This window comes from Podarcis erhardii (genome assembly GCF_964252035.2).
Source record: "Podarcis erhardii genome assembly, chromosome: 1".
Lineage (NCBI taxonomy): Eukaryota > Metazoa > Chordata > Lepidosauria > Squamata > Lacertidae > Podarcis > Podarcis erhardii.
Window position 1 is genome coordinate 74,563,791 of NC_138497.1, and position 16,994 is coordinate 74,580,784.

Genomic DNA, 16,994 nt, shown 5'->3' on the forward strand with positions numbered 1-16,994 from the left:
CATTTTGCCAGCATTCTAGGAACAAGATGCAAATGACGATAAACACTACAATGTAGTCTCACTGTTTGCCTTTTAACCTTCAGAAGATGACGATAGTTATCTACACCAGTGGAATGTGTCGGTCCTGATACATGTAACTGCTTGCTATATATCTAGCAGTCAAAGAAACCAGGACCAGTCACAGTTGGCAGGAAACTCCGAAACAGAGAGAGTCCAGGCGGATGTAGTTTCAGGAACAAAATGTTCCTTGTATTCCCTGAGTTGAATACTGTGCTAAGAGTCCAAGCATTCTAGGGACGTTTACTATTGCCAAAGCATCACTTCCCAAAGCATAAATATGTGTATGCAGAGCTATTTGGGTTGGGTTTTTTCTGCTTTTATCCAAGAGTAAATGGATTTGGCTGTCTTGCCTTCATCTCCTTTTGCATATAGGGCCGGGTTTGTACATAATGGGAGCCCATGCTTTCCCCCTCTGTGAACAGAACCTGTGTGAGCTTTGGGTTTGCAGACCCCCCCCCCCCTCTTTCTCTCTTGCTGCTGTGAGGAAGAGATTCTTTCCTGCTCTTTGTTTTCAGTCTTAAACAAACCACAGCTTCCTGTTACAGTGGAACTGTGGTTTGATAGAATGGACCAGGATCTGAAATCACAGTTGGTTTAAACAAACTCCAGCATTTGCATGCAGCAAGGAGCTGTGATTTGTTGAAAAGTGAAAGTGAGTGCTTCTAGCCTCCTTGCAGCTGTGCAAGGGCAGGGTAGAAAAGGAGAATATTCAAGCCCAAACTCACCATGGTTCTTTCACCTAGTGAGAAACTGTGGCATCCCATTGCATCTGAAGCCCCTTCAAGTCACTGGTGGGTGATGGTGACCTAACTAGGGGACAGGTGTCTTTATAAGGCTCTGTACGGATGTAATACCACTGATCCCTTAACCTTAGGGAACAGCTTGAGCCAACCTGTGAACATGTGCACTCTCTCCTCCCTCTGTGGACCAACTTCCCATCATTAGCTGTGGTTATATGTTCCATCTTCACTGAGACAAGGCATGACTGGAGCAAATCTGATTCCCCGAAATTCCCTAACTTGCGAACATGCTTATAAACCATGGTCTAATTTCTTAGGAACATAGGAAACTGCATCATACTGATTCAGAGCACTGGTCAACCTATTGTCTTCTTTGACTGGCCATAGGTCTCTGGGGTTTCGCACTTGGATCTCTTCCAGTCTTACCTGGAGATCCTTGGGATTGAACTTGGGACCTTCTGCATGCAAATGAAATACTCTGCTACTGAGCCACACACATTCCAATCCTTGGTTTATAAATAAGGTCATGATCTGCATTCTTCATGATTTGTGTCAGTGCCCATGTTATATGAAATCCAGACTAATCCTGAAGGCAGATAGAAGGGGAAAGAGCAAAGGCTTTGGGATCTGGCTCTGTCCCTAGTGGTCTTGGCATGGGGGTTTCAGACTGAGGTGCCCAGGATTATTTTGGCCCCTGGGCTCAGGGCAGGGACCCAGTTCTGGTACATGTTGTTAACTACTCAGTACTGCCTTTTCTTTACTTCGTGGTTAGATGAATATTGATAACCATTGCTGACTGGTTCCTTTTTGTATTTTATTTTAAGGAACCTAAAATCTTGCAATTCCTTCCATTCTAGATCGAATACAAATTTTGCAATGGGTCTGATAAAGAGTGTGTATCTCCCACTGGCAAAAGCAACAAGAAGGAGACTTTGAAGGTACGTATAGTTTAGATGTGTGGAAAAGAATATTTATTCTATTTGTGTGGGAAGCTGTTGCTTGAGAGACTGGAACCTCTTTCTCTTTGGGCCATAGGCCACATCTCTGGAGTATCACAGCAAGGCTAGAATTCTTTTCTTTCTTTTTTTACACTGCTCTTTCTTCCTGTGGATTAGTTTGCTTTTAATTTTTTTTTTTACTTTTTTATTTATTGAATTTATATACTGTCCTATACCTGGGGTTCTCAGGGCAGTTCACAGAATAAAATCAAGATATAAAACCACAAAATACATAATAAAAATAAAAACAACAATCCAATAGGCTCCCCCCAAAAAACACATTTTAAAAGGGGATAGGATGTAATTAATTCAAATTACAACTTTGCCGTGCATACGGTAGCTCTTCTGTTCACTATATTTTCCAGAAGAATCTTCTCACTAATAAGATAATTTTAATCCTTTCTTTGAGCTGTCAGTGGTCTCCAGTCAATGTCACACATGGGCTTTATTAACGCTACAACTGGCGACAACTGTGGAGGTACAAGTTCCCAGTGAAACAACAATGCAAAACCAGTTTACTTATAATCCCCATCCCTTCCTTATATGCTCAACCTGCCCTTGTATGCCCAGTAGGTCACTGTGTTCTGCAGGAACATTTCTCCTTAAAATCCCAGAAACATTAGAAGCCCCGCTCTACAGGCACTTGGAGCAGGGCTTTCATTGTGGCTGCCCTTGTTCCCTGGAACAGCATTCCTGTTGAGATACAACAAGCACCCATCAGAAACAATGGAAATCATGCTTGCTTTGACAAGCTTTTCCAGCTGAATGAAAAGTCCTCTGCCTTTCAGTATTCATTTTGTATTGATTTTAAACTTGTTTTCAGTTGTTGTTCTTCTACTGCTTTCAGAACTATTTTATCTGGTTTTTATGATATGTGTGTAAATCATACACACATATATGAGACACGTATAAGCAAAAGTGATCCATAAATTAATACTTACAGAAAAATAAACAAAACCTGGAGAATTCTGAAGCTGGGTGTGAAAATGAATTGCTTTCCTATGGTACTCAGGAAGGCTTGATATGCCCAATACCCGGACTCCTTAATTAAAGTCAATGGAAGTGGCTGTGAAGGATTCATATTCTGCCCTGTTGCCAGAATATAACTGGCTCACGGTTATTCATTCAGCTCCATGGCCAAGTAGGGTTTTGAGTCTTTGTCTCCCAGGTCCTCATCTGACCCTCTGTAAGCACTATGTTGCGCTGCCTCTTTGAGTAAAAAGGATTTGTTCCAAGCAGCTGTGGAACTGCATTAAGTAAGAGGCCAAAATCAATAGCAATTTTACCAGATAATAAAGCACTTGCTGTCCCAGCCACTGTTTCACTCCCTACAATGCGAGTTGTTTCTCTAAATGAATGCCATGGTCTCATCTTCTCTCCTCAGTTTTTCACCCCCCCTTTTTTTTTGCTAGCATAGGAGAAAGAAGAAAACTGTGTTCATGAGTGTTTTCACCCCTCTTTCCCCCATCTCTGTAACAGGTACAGAAGAAGAATTACAGGCAGGAAAAGAAAAGAGCGACCAAGCAACTCTTCAGTGCTTTGAAAGATCCCAGTGTGGTCATTATGGCAGATTGGCTGAAGGTAATTTAGTATAAAGCGTCATTTTAAGAAGATCCAGCTACTCTTAGGGCTGTTCGATCATAATCCATCAGCTGCCTTCTCTCCGAAGGTTGCTTGCTGCTTACAAATAGTCCTGTTTGGAGAATAAAACCTGATGACTCAAATACTATATTTTTTGATCCAAAACTTATATATGTCAAAATGAGCAATAAAATTTAGACTAGGGAAGCAAGGGAAATGGTTAGGAAGACAGATAGCCTGACTGTTGGCTCACCAAGGACTTCCTTTCGTTCAGAATGCCTTCCATATTAGTTAAGTGCCCTTTTCTGCTGGTGGTGTGGGGAGAGGAGACCAAATTTCTGAAAATCATTACGATGTTAATTCTGACATTTATGGAAATGCATTCTTTAGGCAGAAAATTTAGGAATGGTGGATATTTTAAAGCGGAAAATGAAAGAGCTATCTTCATGCTTTCAGATCAACAGTCCATCCAGCCCAAGAAGTCTAAACACTACAGGCAGAAGTGTCTCTTCAGCCTTGCTAACCAACCTCCGTTTATTTGGAGATGCCAAAGGTTGAACTGGTGGCCTTGTGTATTTATATAAAGCTGGGATTGCCAATGGGGCAAGTGTATATGTTCCCACAGAGGTCTTCCCTGGTGCTCAATGAGTCTGAAATTAGCCTCAAAAGAAGCATAGGGCAGTTTCTCCTGTTTGCAGATATGCCCATAGGCTCAGAAAGGTTGGTGACCTTTGCTATAAGCCACACATTCTTGTTGTTGAAACTTCTAATCATTTCCTTTAAATTACAGCTTCCCATTAATTACGCCATCACTCTGCATTCTTGCAGGACCAAACTCTTACATAACAACGCAGTCATGAAGTCACCTTCTGATCTCTGGTGATCAGATCTATTACTGGCAGCCATTTTCTGAAGTTCTTACTGACACCGGCTTCCATTAGCCATAGTTAATAGTTCACTTTAAATGTACTTTCTGATCTGTTTGTCCCCTCCCTGCTAGCACGTGGACGAAATATACTTTGATCTCAGAACCAAACAACGTATCCATAAGATACGTGAAAGAGAAATGGGCTCCTTTGGTTGTTTGAGGTTTTCTGCAACCTTTCTAGGGAGCCACTAAAACACTAGCTAGGCTGCAGTGGTGGTGGTGGTGGGAAGTAGAAGGAGAAGAGTCCCCCCCCCCTTGAAACCCTGGAAATGTAAAAAATTAAGTGACTTCAGCATACATTGCCCTTTTGGATGTAAGAGGCTATAGTCTCTCCAGGGAAATGCTGCATAAATGTCTTGGGGTAAAAGCAAAATTGCACCCTCTTAATGAGCTGCATATGGGACACGGGTGGCGCTGTGGTCTAAAGCACAGAGCCTAGGGCTTGCTGATCAGAAGGTCAGCGGTTTGAATCCCCGCAATGGGATGAGCTCCCTTTGCTCGGTCCCAGCTCCTGCCAACCTAGCAGTTCGAAAGCACGCCAAAGTGCAAGTAGATAAATAGGTACCACTCTGGCAGGAAGGTAAACGGTGTTTCCGTGCGCTGCTCTGATTCACCAGAAGCGGCATAGTCATGCTGGCCACATGACCTGTAAGCTGTCTGCAGGCAAACGCCGGCTGTCTCGGCCTACAGAGCGAGATGAGCGCCGCAACCCCAGAGTCGTCCGCAACTAGACTTAATGGTCAGGGGTACCTTTACCTTTAATGAGCTGCTTAGTGAAAACCAGCCCTTTTCTTTGCAGGCAGCTTCCCCTGGGAGTTTTGCTTCAGCCCCAAGTTACGTCATGAGAAATCATACAGCATGAGAAGCCACTGGGGAGAATAGTATGGCTGCATTGTTCTCTGACCCTATTAAACAAGAATATTTCACTATGTAAAACTGCTTCGCTGGATAGGGATTTAGCTTGAGTAGAGAGGTGAATAATTCCTCCTAACTCCTCCCCCCCTCAGATTCGTGGGACTCTGAAAAGCTGGACCAAGTTGTGGTGTGTGCTGAAACCCGGAGTCCTGCTGATCTACAAAACACCAAAGGTCGGGCAGTGGGTGGGCACCATCTTACTTCATTCCTGTGAGCTGATTGAGAGACCCTCCAAAAAGGATGGCTTCTGTTTCAAACTTTTTCACCCGCTGGATCAATCCATTTGGGCTGTGAAGGTAAGTGCAAGGCCCAAACTTGGCAACAAATGTTGAGCTTCCTTGAGGAGAAAACAACAGGCCCCAAGCAGGCTCAGGAGTAGCTCTGGCAGCTATCGGGGGTCTGAATCTTGAAAAAATTGTTGCTGGGATTTATTGTGGGGAAGGGAAACCTCTGTAAAATCAAAAAGAGATTTCAGCAGAATTTTCTTTTTGGGAGCATTTCAGGGCCGGAGGACAAATATAACCCTGCAGGCTTCTGTTTAAGCCCCTTGGGATCCTTTCTAGGCTATGCCCTCTATGCCACTGCTCTGCACTTTCTTTGAGTGCTTTTGGTAGGCTGAAATGTGTCCTTAACCTGTGCTTGCTGCCTTCAAGGAGGTGGGAGGAGGTAGGGGGTCAATTCTCCACATGTAAAGTGATATTTCCTTCCATGCTGCATCTGTCCTGGTCTAACTAGGTTGGAACCTCTATGGGGACACAATATTGGGCATTGTGTTTATATGTCTCTAGTACAATAGATCCTTGAATTTTTTGTGGGCCTCTGGGCCCAGTGAAGATATTATTGCCTGAAGATCTTACAACTTCTATTTATAAGTAATCCAAGCAACGTTGTCGAGAAATGACGCTCTTTCCCTGAGACATAAATAAATAGCATTTGCCGCCAGCTGTGATGAATGAGACTGGCTCCTCACCACCTTCTGACATGTTCAGAGATTATTAACATCTTCTCTGAGGGAACAGTGCTTAACCACACTTGAATCTGGTCCATTCCTAAAAGTAGCAAGTCTGCAGACTGACAGCAAAGATACTGTGAGGAACATTTTCAGTCTAAATTAATGCAGTGCTGATTGCTCCATCGCAAGAGACTATAAATGGGGCCATATTTATGCTTGGAGAGCTGATATCATTTTTCACGCTGGCATTAGAAATATATGTCAAAAATGGAACCACAGACATCCAGGTAAATGTCTCATAGCTGGCCACTCAGAACAGACCCATTCTTGTTTGGAAATGAAACATTCTGTTCTTTCTTTCTTTCTTTCTTTCTTTCTTTCTTTCTTTCTTTCTTTCCATTACATTCTAACATGCCAAAGTGCTCTGAAGTAAAAAGATTGTGTTTTGGAAGGCAAAACAAAAATTCCATGCAAGGTAATAGCTTTTCATAGGATCAGCCAAAAATCATGAAGAATTGTATTCAAGTTAGAAACATAAGAATCTGCCTTTTAGCAAGTCGGACAAATTTTCTGTCTGACTCAGTGTAGTCAACTCTGACTGGCAGCAGCTCTCTGGGATTTCAGAGGGGGAGACTTTCCCATCCCTTCCTAAAGATGCCAGATATTTAACCTGGGGCTTCCTGTGTGCAAAGCAGATGCTGCAACACCGAGCTTTGCCCCTCTTCCTGATCCTGCTTGTTAAAAAAAAAACAACACATAAAAAGGAGGGAGGTGCAGAGAAAGGCGCCTTCCACAATGGAAGCCCCCAACATGCAGTTTGTAATGGTTATCTGTGATTTCTGCCTACAAGGCAAAAAATATTGGTCAAATTAGCTGATAGTCGCTTCAATTCAATTGGGGCCTTTAAAATATTGAAACACAATGTGTGTTGTAATTAATCCTAATAATGAACTTGAAATACCAAGTTGTTCACTTGCAAATATTTATCTTATGGGGAAATGTTGGCAGTTGTTAGAAACCTCTCTTTTTTTGTCAAAAAGGGTTTTGCTCTGATGTTTGCATTATCGCCTTTTAAATTGGGCCCACGCACAAATTGGTCTGCTTTTGACCTCCTTAATAAAGCATTAGACCTGGGTACCTTAAGCCTGCCTCCTTCCAGGTGAACCATCAGCGATGTCATAACACAGGGGTAGGCAACCTAAGGCCTGGGGGCTGGATGTGGCCCAATCGCCTTCTCAATCCAGTCCGTGGACAGTCTGGGAATCAGTGTGTTTTTACATGAGTAGAATGTGTCCTTTTATTTAAAATGCAACTCTGAGTTATTTGTGGGGCATAGGAATTTGCTCATTCCCCCCCCCCCAAATAAAATATAGTCTGGCCCACAACATGGTCTGAGGGACGGTGGACCGGCCCACAGCTGAAAAAGGTTGCTGACCCCTGTCATAACATAACCAAATCTGATGTGCCACTATTCCACCCCTAGTTTTCACATGGCAAGCTGAAAGTGCTCCCGCTCTGAAAATTGCATACTTCCTTAAAATATGTCACCTCAGAGAGAAGGCCTGACAACTTTCCTTTTTTGTGACATGTCTGTCTGTCTCGAGAGACAATGGAGTGCGCCTTCAAGGGTGAAGTCAAACTGCTGCGCTAGCAGCACCAAAGTGACCTCCGCGGGGCGCAAGCCTGGGCAGTGTGTTTGTAGGTCCTGGGCTGCCCAGACGACAAGACCCACCTCTCGGCCTTACTGATGTGGTCCAAAGGAAATCAGAGCAATACGTTTGGCACTAGCTTGACCACAGGAGGTAGTGCAGTGTGTATGATTAGCAAGCTGTGGCACTTCCAGTCTAATGACTCCTTATGTGAAACCTTTGATGGGGCTGTATCGCGAGAGAACTTCAACACCTTTGAGGTTCAGTACTGAGACTCAATTTTTGTCATCAGGGATGGTCTTTTGAGCTACATGTCATAGCTTGGCTCTGACATGAACACTTTAAAGTGAGAGCAGTTTGGGACATCCTTTTAAAATGCTCTCTTAAAGGGTGTTGATCATTTAATCCTAAACTTGTTTACTCAGGAAGAAAATGAGTTGACTGAGTTAAGTGTGCAAGAATTGCTTGACCAGTCAAAATCAGGGAGTTTCTTCAGCTTTCTTACAGAAGCCAAGCTGCCTAATAGAATATTTCAGATTCCAGGTGTGTTGAATATTGAGAAGCTTTTAAAGGTTCATATGGAATGTGTATCAACAGTTAGCATTACAGGTGGCCAAACATGGACTGTAGGATTTATTTATTCATTGCAGTTTTTCATAAGAAAAAAATATTTATTGCAGTTTTTTAGATTTTGCTCCTGAGGACCAGAAAAGTGGGGAATGAAATAAGAGGCTACTCTAGATCATGCTGATCTAGAGATGATCTGACAATTCGAACTGCTGTAGCAACACATTTTCTGACCTAGTTTTTAATACCTAAATATCTGTCAGGGAATGAGTACATTATTTACTTGCCCTCCCTGGAAGAGGCCAGGCTAAGACATCTTTTCTCTTTTGCAAGATGGGCTTGTGAATGAAACTGAAGCTATTGCTATGGAGACATAATAGACAAAATGAGCAGAGCTGGGAATCTCATCATTCAGCTTAGCAGATCACAATGCTGCAGCTGACATTAATATGAACTGGCAGTACTTCTAGTGGCCTTTTCCCTTTTGCTAGTTTTAATCTGAAAGCTGGGTTTTGGGAAACACTTGATGCATTCTGGATATGAATGGTTTTGGGCTTTTTTATATAAGAGATCTGTGGGGGAGGAATCGTGCTAATATTTTTAGTTGGAGTAAGGGTTAGAGTCACTTCTTTATAACACCAAAGTGTTTTAAATTATCTCTCTGTCAACTAAAAGAACAATTGAGTAGCATCTAGGGTAGTGTATAAGGCAGCAGTTCTTGTTGAATGGTATCTTTAAATGTAAAGGTTCATCATTGTTCCACCCGATGTGTATGTCTTTAAGGGGCCAGAGCAAGGGCCAGAGCAAAATAAGGAGACCCAGCTTTACAGCTGTGAGACATAGCACTGTGCTGCTGAGTTGTATTGATTAGGCTGTGTCAGCAATTGGGTGTAGTATATAAGAGCAGCACCTAGCTCTCCCATTACCCTGGGGGATGGGTTGGTGGTTGGGTCATGTTTGTTTGTTAATGTATTTAGTGTAAAAGGAGTTTTTGTTTTTGTAATTAAAACCTTGTTTAAGTACTTTTTGAGTCCCTTTTTAACGCATGGTCTCCCCAGCAAGCTCTCTGCAGCGCTACTATACTGCAAATAGCCAACAGTTCTAACCCAACTTGCTTGGGAGTAACCCCAACTGAATTCAATAGGGCTTAGCTGTGGTTAGGATAGTGCTGTGAACAATGATGACCCCAGGTCAGTTTTCATTTCTGCCATGAACTTGCTTAGGTAGACAAGCCCTCTCTCCTTGCAGTGTGGGGGTGATAACTACATTGCAGGGTTGTTTTTAAGCATTACTGATAGTATGTACATGAAACACTTTGAACACTGTAAATTGCAGTAGAAATGCTAAGAAGCAGCGGGTGGCCGGCTCCATTCCACGCTGGGCAGCTTTCTCCCGGCGCAGAGCTGCCCAGCGTATTAGGCGACTGGACTTATAAGACGAACCCCCAAATTGTAGCTGCGAATTTGGGGGGGTTGTCTAATACACCCAGTCACCTAATACATCGGAATCTATGGTACTTTGGACAACATGCAGCATGTTATTTATAATCTACCTTTGTGTAAATGACTTACCACTGAAACTACTCCTCAACAGAAGCTTATAAATCTAATTTAGATGGGTATGTTGAAAACAGGTCAAAAGAAGATGGGGTTCAAAATATGTGTACATTTTTTTAAATGGGAGAGCATTCCCCTTCACCCAAGCTGTGTATTTTTCATCACAGTGAACCCAACCCAGCCATACAATCCCACTCTATCTGTCCTCTTACTCTCTGCCCCTTCAGATATCCTTTCACGATCATTTGTTTTCATGGTGCTATCTAGGGAGCCATATGCAATCTTGCTTTCAATACTGTTTGTGCCTGCAAAAGTTTTGGGGTGGTCATACTGCTTCATTTCCAAGTCCTGTAACTTCCTGCTGAAATCCTATAACCTTTTAAGCCCCTACTGTTCTGGGTTTCAGGGCTAGGTGTGTCCTGTTTTTGTTGCAGTATACTGCAAGAGTGCTCTTCCAGACAGTGACGCGGGGGTTATTGGCTTGCTCCTGTTCTTGTTCTTATTGTGATTAAAAGATAAAAATAAAAATCTTATATTTTTATGTTGCAAATCACCCTGAGGTCTACGGATGGAGGGTGGTATACAAATTTAATTAAAATTAATGCAATAACAGTGGGGAAGTGTCACAGAACAGCTAGTTAAGCTGAGTGATGTGTGGACTGTCCAGTATCGATCCATCACTAATGCACTATTATTGTGGCAATGACATGTTGCAGAATGCACCCAGGAAGAAACCACCAGTCTGGAGATGTCTCCTGTTCTCCAGTCCATCTGCTAGTGAGCTGGCAGAAGGATGAGGAGGTGCTGGGTCTCAAAGGGACACCACAACAGCTTCCCAGTGACTGGTGCTCTTTCGTCTAAAAACTGCTAGTGCATTAGCTTTGATGGGTCACGGTTAAGTTTAAATGAATGCTATTGGGATCCTGATGCTGAGTGCTCTTGAGGTATTTTGCGGAAGTGAATTCCTCAAGTGAAGGCACCTGAGTGTTACACAGGAAATACAGTGCAATACTCATTGTATAGTCATGGTTAGTCACTCATTGGCCACCTTTAATAGTGCCACGGATCCTTCGCCAGCCCCCTGCTCTTCAAAGTTCTGGGCAGGGCTCTCCTCATTACCCTCCGTTATTTGGCTATTGTTTGCAACTGAGTGAATTAATAAATGAAAGCTTATTTTTTAAAAACATCTCTTGAGATTGCTCATCTCTGATGAGCCAGGAGCTTAAGTAAGAGACGTCCCAGTCATGGCGAAGCTATGAAATAGTCACTTTCATTCAGACAACTCCGTTTGCATGCTGACCTGTCTTTTGATATTGTCAGGGTGGAAGATTGAGATTCCCCCCATGACAGAAGGGCAGCTTCCAAAGCTACCAAGAGACCTGGCTTCCCCCTTCTCCCTCTCCCTCTTTCTCTCTGTCTCACACACTTACATTCACTTGCACTCTATATTTCTTCTGAAGATCTCGGAGCAGTGTACATTAGGTTATTCCCCTTTTGTCACTTGGAAGGACTTGGGGGGGAGAGTGACCTAAAAACAGAAAATAAAAAATAAGCAAATATATAGAAATAAACAAGCAGTTTAGGAGGTGAGTTACCCTGAGTCACACCAAGGGTGTGTCCTAGTTGACAGAGCGCATTCCTCTGTTTGGAGAGTCTCTGTTGTGAAGACCAAAACTCCTAGCAAGGGAGAGCAGGGGGACCTTTAAGGTGCCCATCAACAGTTACCACCAGGATAGCTGTTTGAGTAGGCACACAAGCCACCTGGTCACCACTATGCTGAGATGTATTGTGTTTTTATTTAAATTATAGTGATTGCTTCTAAATTTGCATCTATATGTATAAATTACTTTATGCAAATATGTGGCTTTGGGCAATGTGCCAGAAGCCACCCTTATAGACACCCAAATCTTCCCAGTCACCTTTATCACAGGCCATACGTACAGCCTTCCATGAATTGAAGGGCATTTTTCAGAAGTGGAGAGCCTTTCTATACTCATGGAGTTTCCCACTGGGATTCAGAACTCTATTCTTCGAGGCGTCTATTTTAGACATAGCTAAATGCACTGCTCTGGTTCGCCAGAAGTGGCTTAGTCATGCTGACCACATGACCCAGAAGCTGTCTGCGGAAAAACGCCGGCTCCCTGTGCCAGTAAATCGAGATAAGAGCCGCAACCCCAGAGTCGTCCGTGACTGGACTTAATGGTCAGGGGTCCCTTTACCTTTAAATGCATTTTGGAGTTTGCTCTATCCCAGAAATGGAGGGTGGTTGCATACTTTTCATTTGTTTCATTTAATTAAAAGCAGAGAATATAAACTGAAATGATATGGGAAAATGATAAAATATGTTTCTCTTCTTTTCATGCATCGCTCTAGGGTCCAAAGGGAGAGAATGTAGGCTCAATCACACAGCCTCTTCCAAGCAGCTACTTGATCTTCAGGGCAGCTTCCGAATCAGATGGTAAGCTTTTGACCTTTTCTCTATGTCTACATGCTATTCATTCTCTTCCAATTAACCAATACAGATCTTTCTGGGCAAGCAGATGTGCTTGACCCCTTATGATTCATGCATTGGGCTTCATGTAATTCATGTCATGCGCTCTCTGGGGAAACCACCTTTAATCCAGTGGAAATGAGTGCAAAATTTTCAAGGGTAAAAAAGACTTTAAGGTGTTGTTGTTTTTCTTTGTCATTACCATGCTAAACCTTTGCAATGGGGGGAATTGCAGAACACTTAGTATTGACATTCCACATCCCGCTTTGTTCCCCTCCCCCAGACAGCTACAATATATAATTAGGTGGTTTTTTTGTGGGGGGGGGGAGCCCATATTTCAGTTTCTGGTCAGATACAGGCAGCTCACGGAAGAGAGATGAAACCCAACCGGTCCCTCAGGCTTTTGCGGCAGTTTAATAGTTCCAATGACTGTCTATCAATCCATGCCATAAAAGCGATTATCTCCTTAAAGATCAATTTAACTTGACATTTCATTAACGTAGTTACAAAATGTGCAGGGTAAAGTAATGCGGTCATTCTGTTGCTGGGGAGGGATAGCATAGAGTTCTTGTCTAAGAACCGTCATCCCAGCTGGGGAAAAAGAGGTGTGCATAAGAACATTTTCCTTTTGGCTTCTGTGGACTGGATTGACCTATCTTGTTTACAATAGCCTTTGGGCTTCTCTAACCTTTACTTGCAATGAGTTTCATGCAATCAGCCTTATGTACTCAAACAGCAACCTGCTCCTTTGGGTCCTCATTTAGACCTGTCTATCCTTGAAAACTGCATCTTGATGATGGTTGAAATTACTGGTAAAATACTAACTGTGCTGAGTATTGTTGGTTTATCCTATATAGTCTCAATTTTAAAATTAAAATCTTTTTTGGGGGGGTTATGGGATGCTCTGATTTATCCATTTACCACGTTTGTACCTTGTCCTTCCTCCAAAGTGCTCAGGAAAGCTAGGGCCAAGCCAGGCTTGAAGTCAAATGTGTCTTTGCATTTAGTGTGCATGTTTTCACATGTAATTAGCAGCTGAAGGGGGGATGATAACCACTGGAATCCCAGCATCTGGGTAAATTAACCCTTTCCTTCCCCTGCTGCAGTCCTGACCCAAATTTCTCCTCTGATGCCCTTATTTACATAGGGAAGAAATCCCCCATTGGAACCAGTCAAAGGATTTCCTCTCAATGCAAATAGCAGCTTCAGAGGAGAAGGGTGGGTGGGTGGGTGACTTCTTGCCCATTATAACAGTGCAATACTGTGCATGCTTTATCAGAATTGAGTCCCATTTGTTCTGTGGGTTGCACTCCCAGATGAGTGTGCATACGAGGGCAACTCCCGTTTGCTTTCAAGAGTTTGAACTCAGGTTGCCTTATTCTAGAGCCATACCACATAAAGAAAATGCTAACCCAGGTTCACTGAGGGGGGAATCATGAGAGGCCAAACTTTGTTAATCTAAAACCATATTGGTCTTCAGCCAATATTTTGCATATAACATTCACTGATTAATAACACTTACTATTTGTTGCTCCTTTGGCATTTTGGTGGGAATTGAGTTGCCCTGGGTGAATATGGTGTGGCCTACAGCTGTGTTTTTCAATGACTGTTTTATCGAAATGCCTCAAACAAATGGGCTGAACTAACCATTATGTATGTTATGGTGTAGGCATTAGTCAAATAAGAGCCCATAGTAATTAGTCAGCTCCCTGGGCAGACATAAATTTTCCTCCAGCAGGTGCCATTTATTCTAATTCTTGTGCTGGATCTGCTGCTGGTATGATCTAAATTCTCTGGTGGAGTGCTTCAGCAGCAGTCTTAAGGAACTGGTCTAGTGGGGAGAGGAGGACAAAGGGAAGAAATACTTCCTCCCCTTCATTTCCCCTCTCTACACCAGTGGCAGCAGCACCAACCCCAGAGAGTGTGGGAAGATCTGCCTGGGCCACCCGCCTGGCTGCTTCACTGGTCTGTTGCTTGCGCCACCTGCCTGGGCCACTGGCCTGCCTTCTTTCCTCCACCCCTGTCTGCCCATCTTTCCACTCGCTCACTCTGCTTCACAGGAGTGCTTGTTTGTCAGCATGAAGACGGGCAAGGGAAAATACAGTATATAGAGAAAAATCAAGATATATACGCCCTCTTCAGGAGAGCCATTTGAATGTGCAAAGGGGAAAGCAGGGCAAGAACTTGGGGAAGTTTCCTCTTTTGAAATCAAACGTGGCCATGTTTGATTTTGTTGGCAGCTGGCCGTTTACCTGTATATTTAATTTAATAGCACGCGGGCGCTGTTCCCAATTGGCTGAACAACACATCTCGCACCCATATCCTGGGTGCCCGGCAAGATTAAGTCCAGGGTCGCCACCTCTCTGGTTGGTTCCAGTATCAACTGTTCCAGGGCACAATTTTGCTTCTTTCTCATGACTGGAAGGCATATGTAGCCAGTCTGTGTGAAGGTAGTTGAAATCACCCATTACGACAATGTCTCTTTTTTCGGATTGTTCCTTGATTTCATTCTTCCTCTCAAGATCTCCCTGAAGATTTTGATCAGGGGGGTGGTATAACATGTCTCTCTAAATTAATGCTGGGGCCTGTTATTGCGACCAAGGATGCTTCTGTGGAGGAGTCTGTCCCTTTTGGGATTTCTCACTTGCTGGACTCAATTCTCTTTATTGTACAGAGTTACACCACCTCCAGTATGTCCTTTCCTATAGAGTTTCTGTCCAGAAATAACCATGGCGGTTATGTATGGAGTACTGTTTTATCCCCAATGTTTTTTAAATACCTGCATGAAGCTGTTGGGAGCCATCATTAGAAGATATGACTCTAGGTGCCATCAGTATGTTGCTCACTTCAGTGAATATTTCAGATATCTTGACAGAGAAGCAGTGAGGGGAAGAGGACACGTAATAAAGTCTTGTGCTGCCTGCTCCTGTGCAGCTCTCTTTCATTACATTAGTGTTATGTGATTATCCAACTTGAAAGGTATCAAAATCACTCTTCTGTGACTTCTTTCATCGGGTTCCAGCATCATTGCTTCGGTTTATTTTGCTGGCAAATCTGAAGGATATGGCTCAGTGTGGGTTCCAGTGGAGGAGGTGGTGGTGTTGTTGGCGGCCTCCAGTTTTTAGTTTTAATCCTTCAGTTCAGCAGATGTAGTTGATTCTAAAAGCACAGCACCACCTGTAGGACACAAGGGAGTATCGCCCTACATTGATTTACCCTTTACAGTATCTGTTGAAGTCAGTTTTTTAGAGCAAGTGTTTCACAATATGATGGTTGGAGGAACACTTCCAACCAGAAAGCCAATGCAAGAAGGTGCATAAGACAACACAGTCCATGGTCTAAATGCAGGGCCTTAAGTCCAGTAGCTGAACTACTTGTCTTGATACTGCATACCTGTAAAACCTGGCAAGTTTAAAAATAGGATATAGACAAATAAAAATTCACATACTTCAGCAGTCTTTAAATATTGTCTCTTTATCCATCCATTCCCCCTTTTACTCTCCTAAATGCACTCGCCCATACTGACTCATATATGAATGCCTACTAGCTTTGATATAAACCCACAATTTATGCGGGGGTTATGTTCCAGGGATTGCACTTGAGACCAAAATTGCATATAGTCAAAGCACATTGGGTTCAGTGGTGGGTGGGGTTGCCAAAGTCATTTTTCCCAGAACTCTGCCCCCTTTCTGCTCCTTACTTACTTACCATGTGCATAAAGCTGAATGTGCACAAATTAAATGTGTGTAAGTTGTGGGCTTATTGGAAACATCCAATACTGTATTGGAAACATCCCTTGCTCTCTTCATTGCCTCCTTCCAAATGTAGCAGTTAACAGAAGCCCCTCCTTAGGCTGAAAACCCCAGGTTTATTCTCTCTTCTTTGGAAGGTCGAGGACCCAAAAGCTTCAGCTTATAGTGGACCTCTTTACCTGCTTAAGGGTCCTTGCAGATGGTCTGTTGGTTGAGTATTTATCCTGATTTGTTTGCACAAAATTTACAGGGAGATTATATGGCATCACTATATTCATTCCATTTTGTCTGCACCGAGATTATATGCCCAGCGTTGTCATTATCCCTACTTTCCAGTACATTACCCATCGCTTTTCTTACCACAAAAATGACAAGGTTTATATGTAAGCTGTTTTGTTGCACGGGAGTGACAATCCACTGAACCACACAGACTATATTTGCCTATATATGGTTGAATCATGCCTCACAAGCAGCAAGTTTGGAAGCCATTTTGATGGGTGACAGCTTATAAAAGTGGGGAAAGCCTCATCAAAGTTACAACCCACTCCATGCCACCTACTGGGGGAGAGGAAGAGAGATGGGGTGAGTCTGTCTGTGCTGTCTGGTTTAGATCCAGAAAGTGTCTCCACATTGGCAGGTGTCCCAGATGTTATCCTCCAAATATATCCTCATGGACAGAAACTGGTTGCTGCAAGTCTGAGAGTACAGTACAAGTTTCTGGGAGAGAAAATTATGCTTGCTATTGAGGGAAGGCACTCATTTGGAAGCGAGAGAGGCCCTCTTTCATTCTGGAGTTGCCTTTCGA

The 16,994-nt window shown here is 43.1% G+C and overlaps 1 protein-coding gene across 2 annotated transcripts in view; it reads left to right on the forward strand.

Annotated features, from left to right (window-relative positions):
* Positions 1–16,994, forward strand: part of OSBPL5 (oxysterol binding protein like 5) — a 128,563-nt gene that overhangs the window by 85,092 nt on the left and 26,477 nt on the right. For both annotated transcript variants that reach the window (XM_081840471.1, XM_081840470.1), the window contains exons 4-7: positions 1,658–1,738; positions 3,278–3,379; positions 5,315–5,518; positions 12,320–12,404. In XM_081840471.1, coding sequence (XP_081696597.1) covers positions 1,658–1,738; positions 3,278–3,379; positions 5,315–5,518; positions 12,320–12,404 — 472 coding nt within the window. The remainder of the gene's footprint in view (positions 1–1,657; positions 1,739–3,277; positions 3,380–5,314; positions 5,519–12,319; positions 12,405–16,994) is intronic.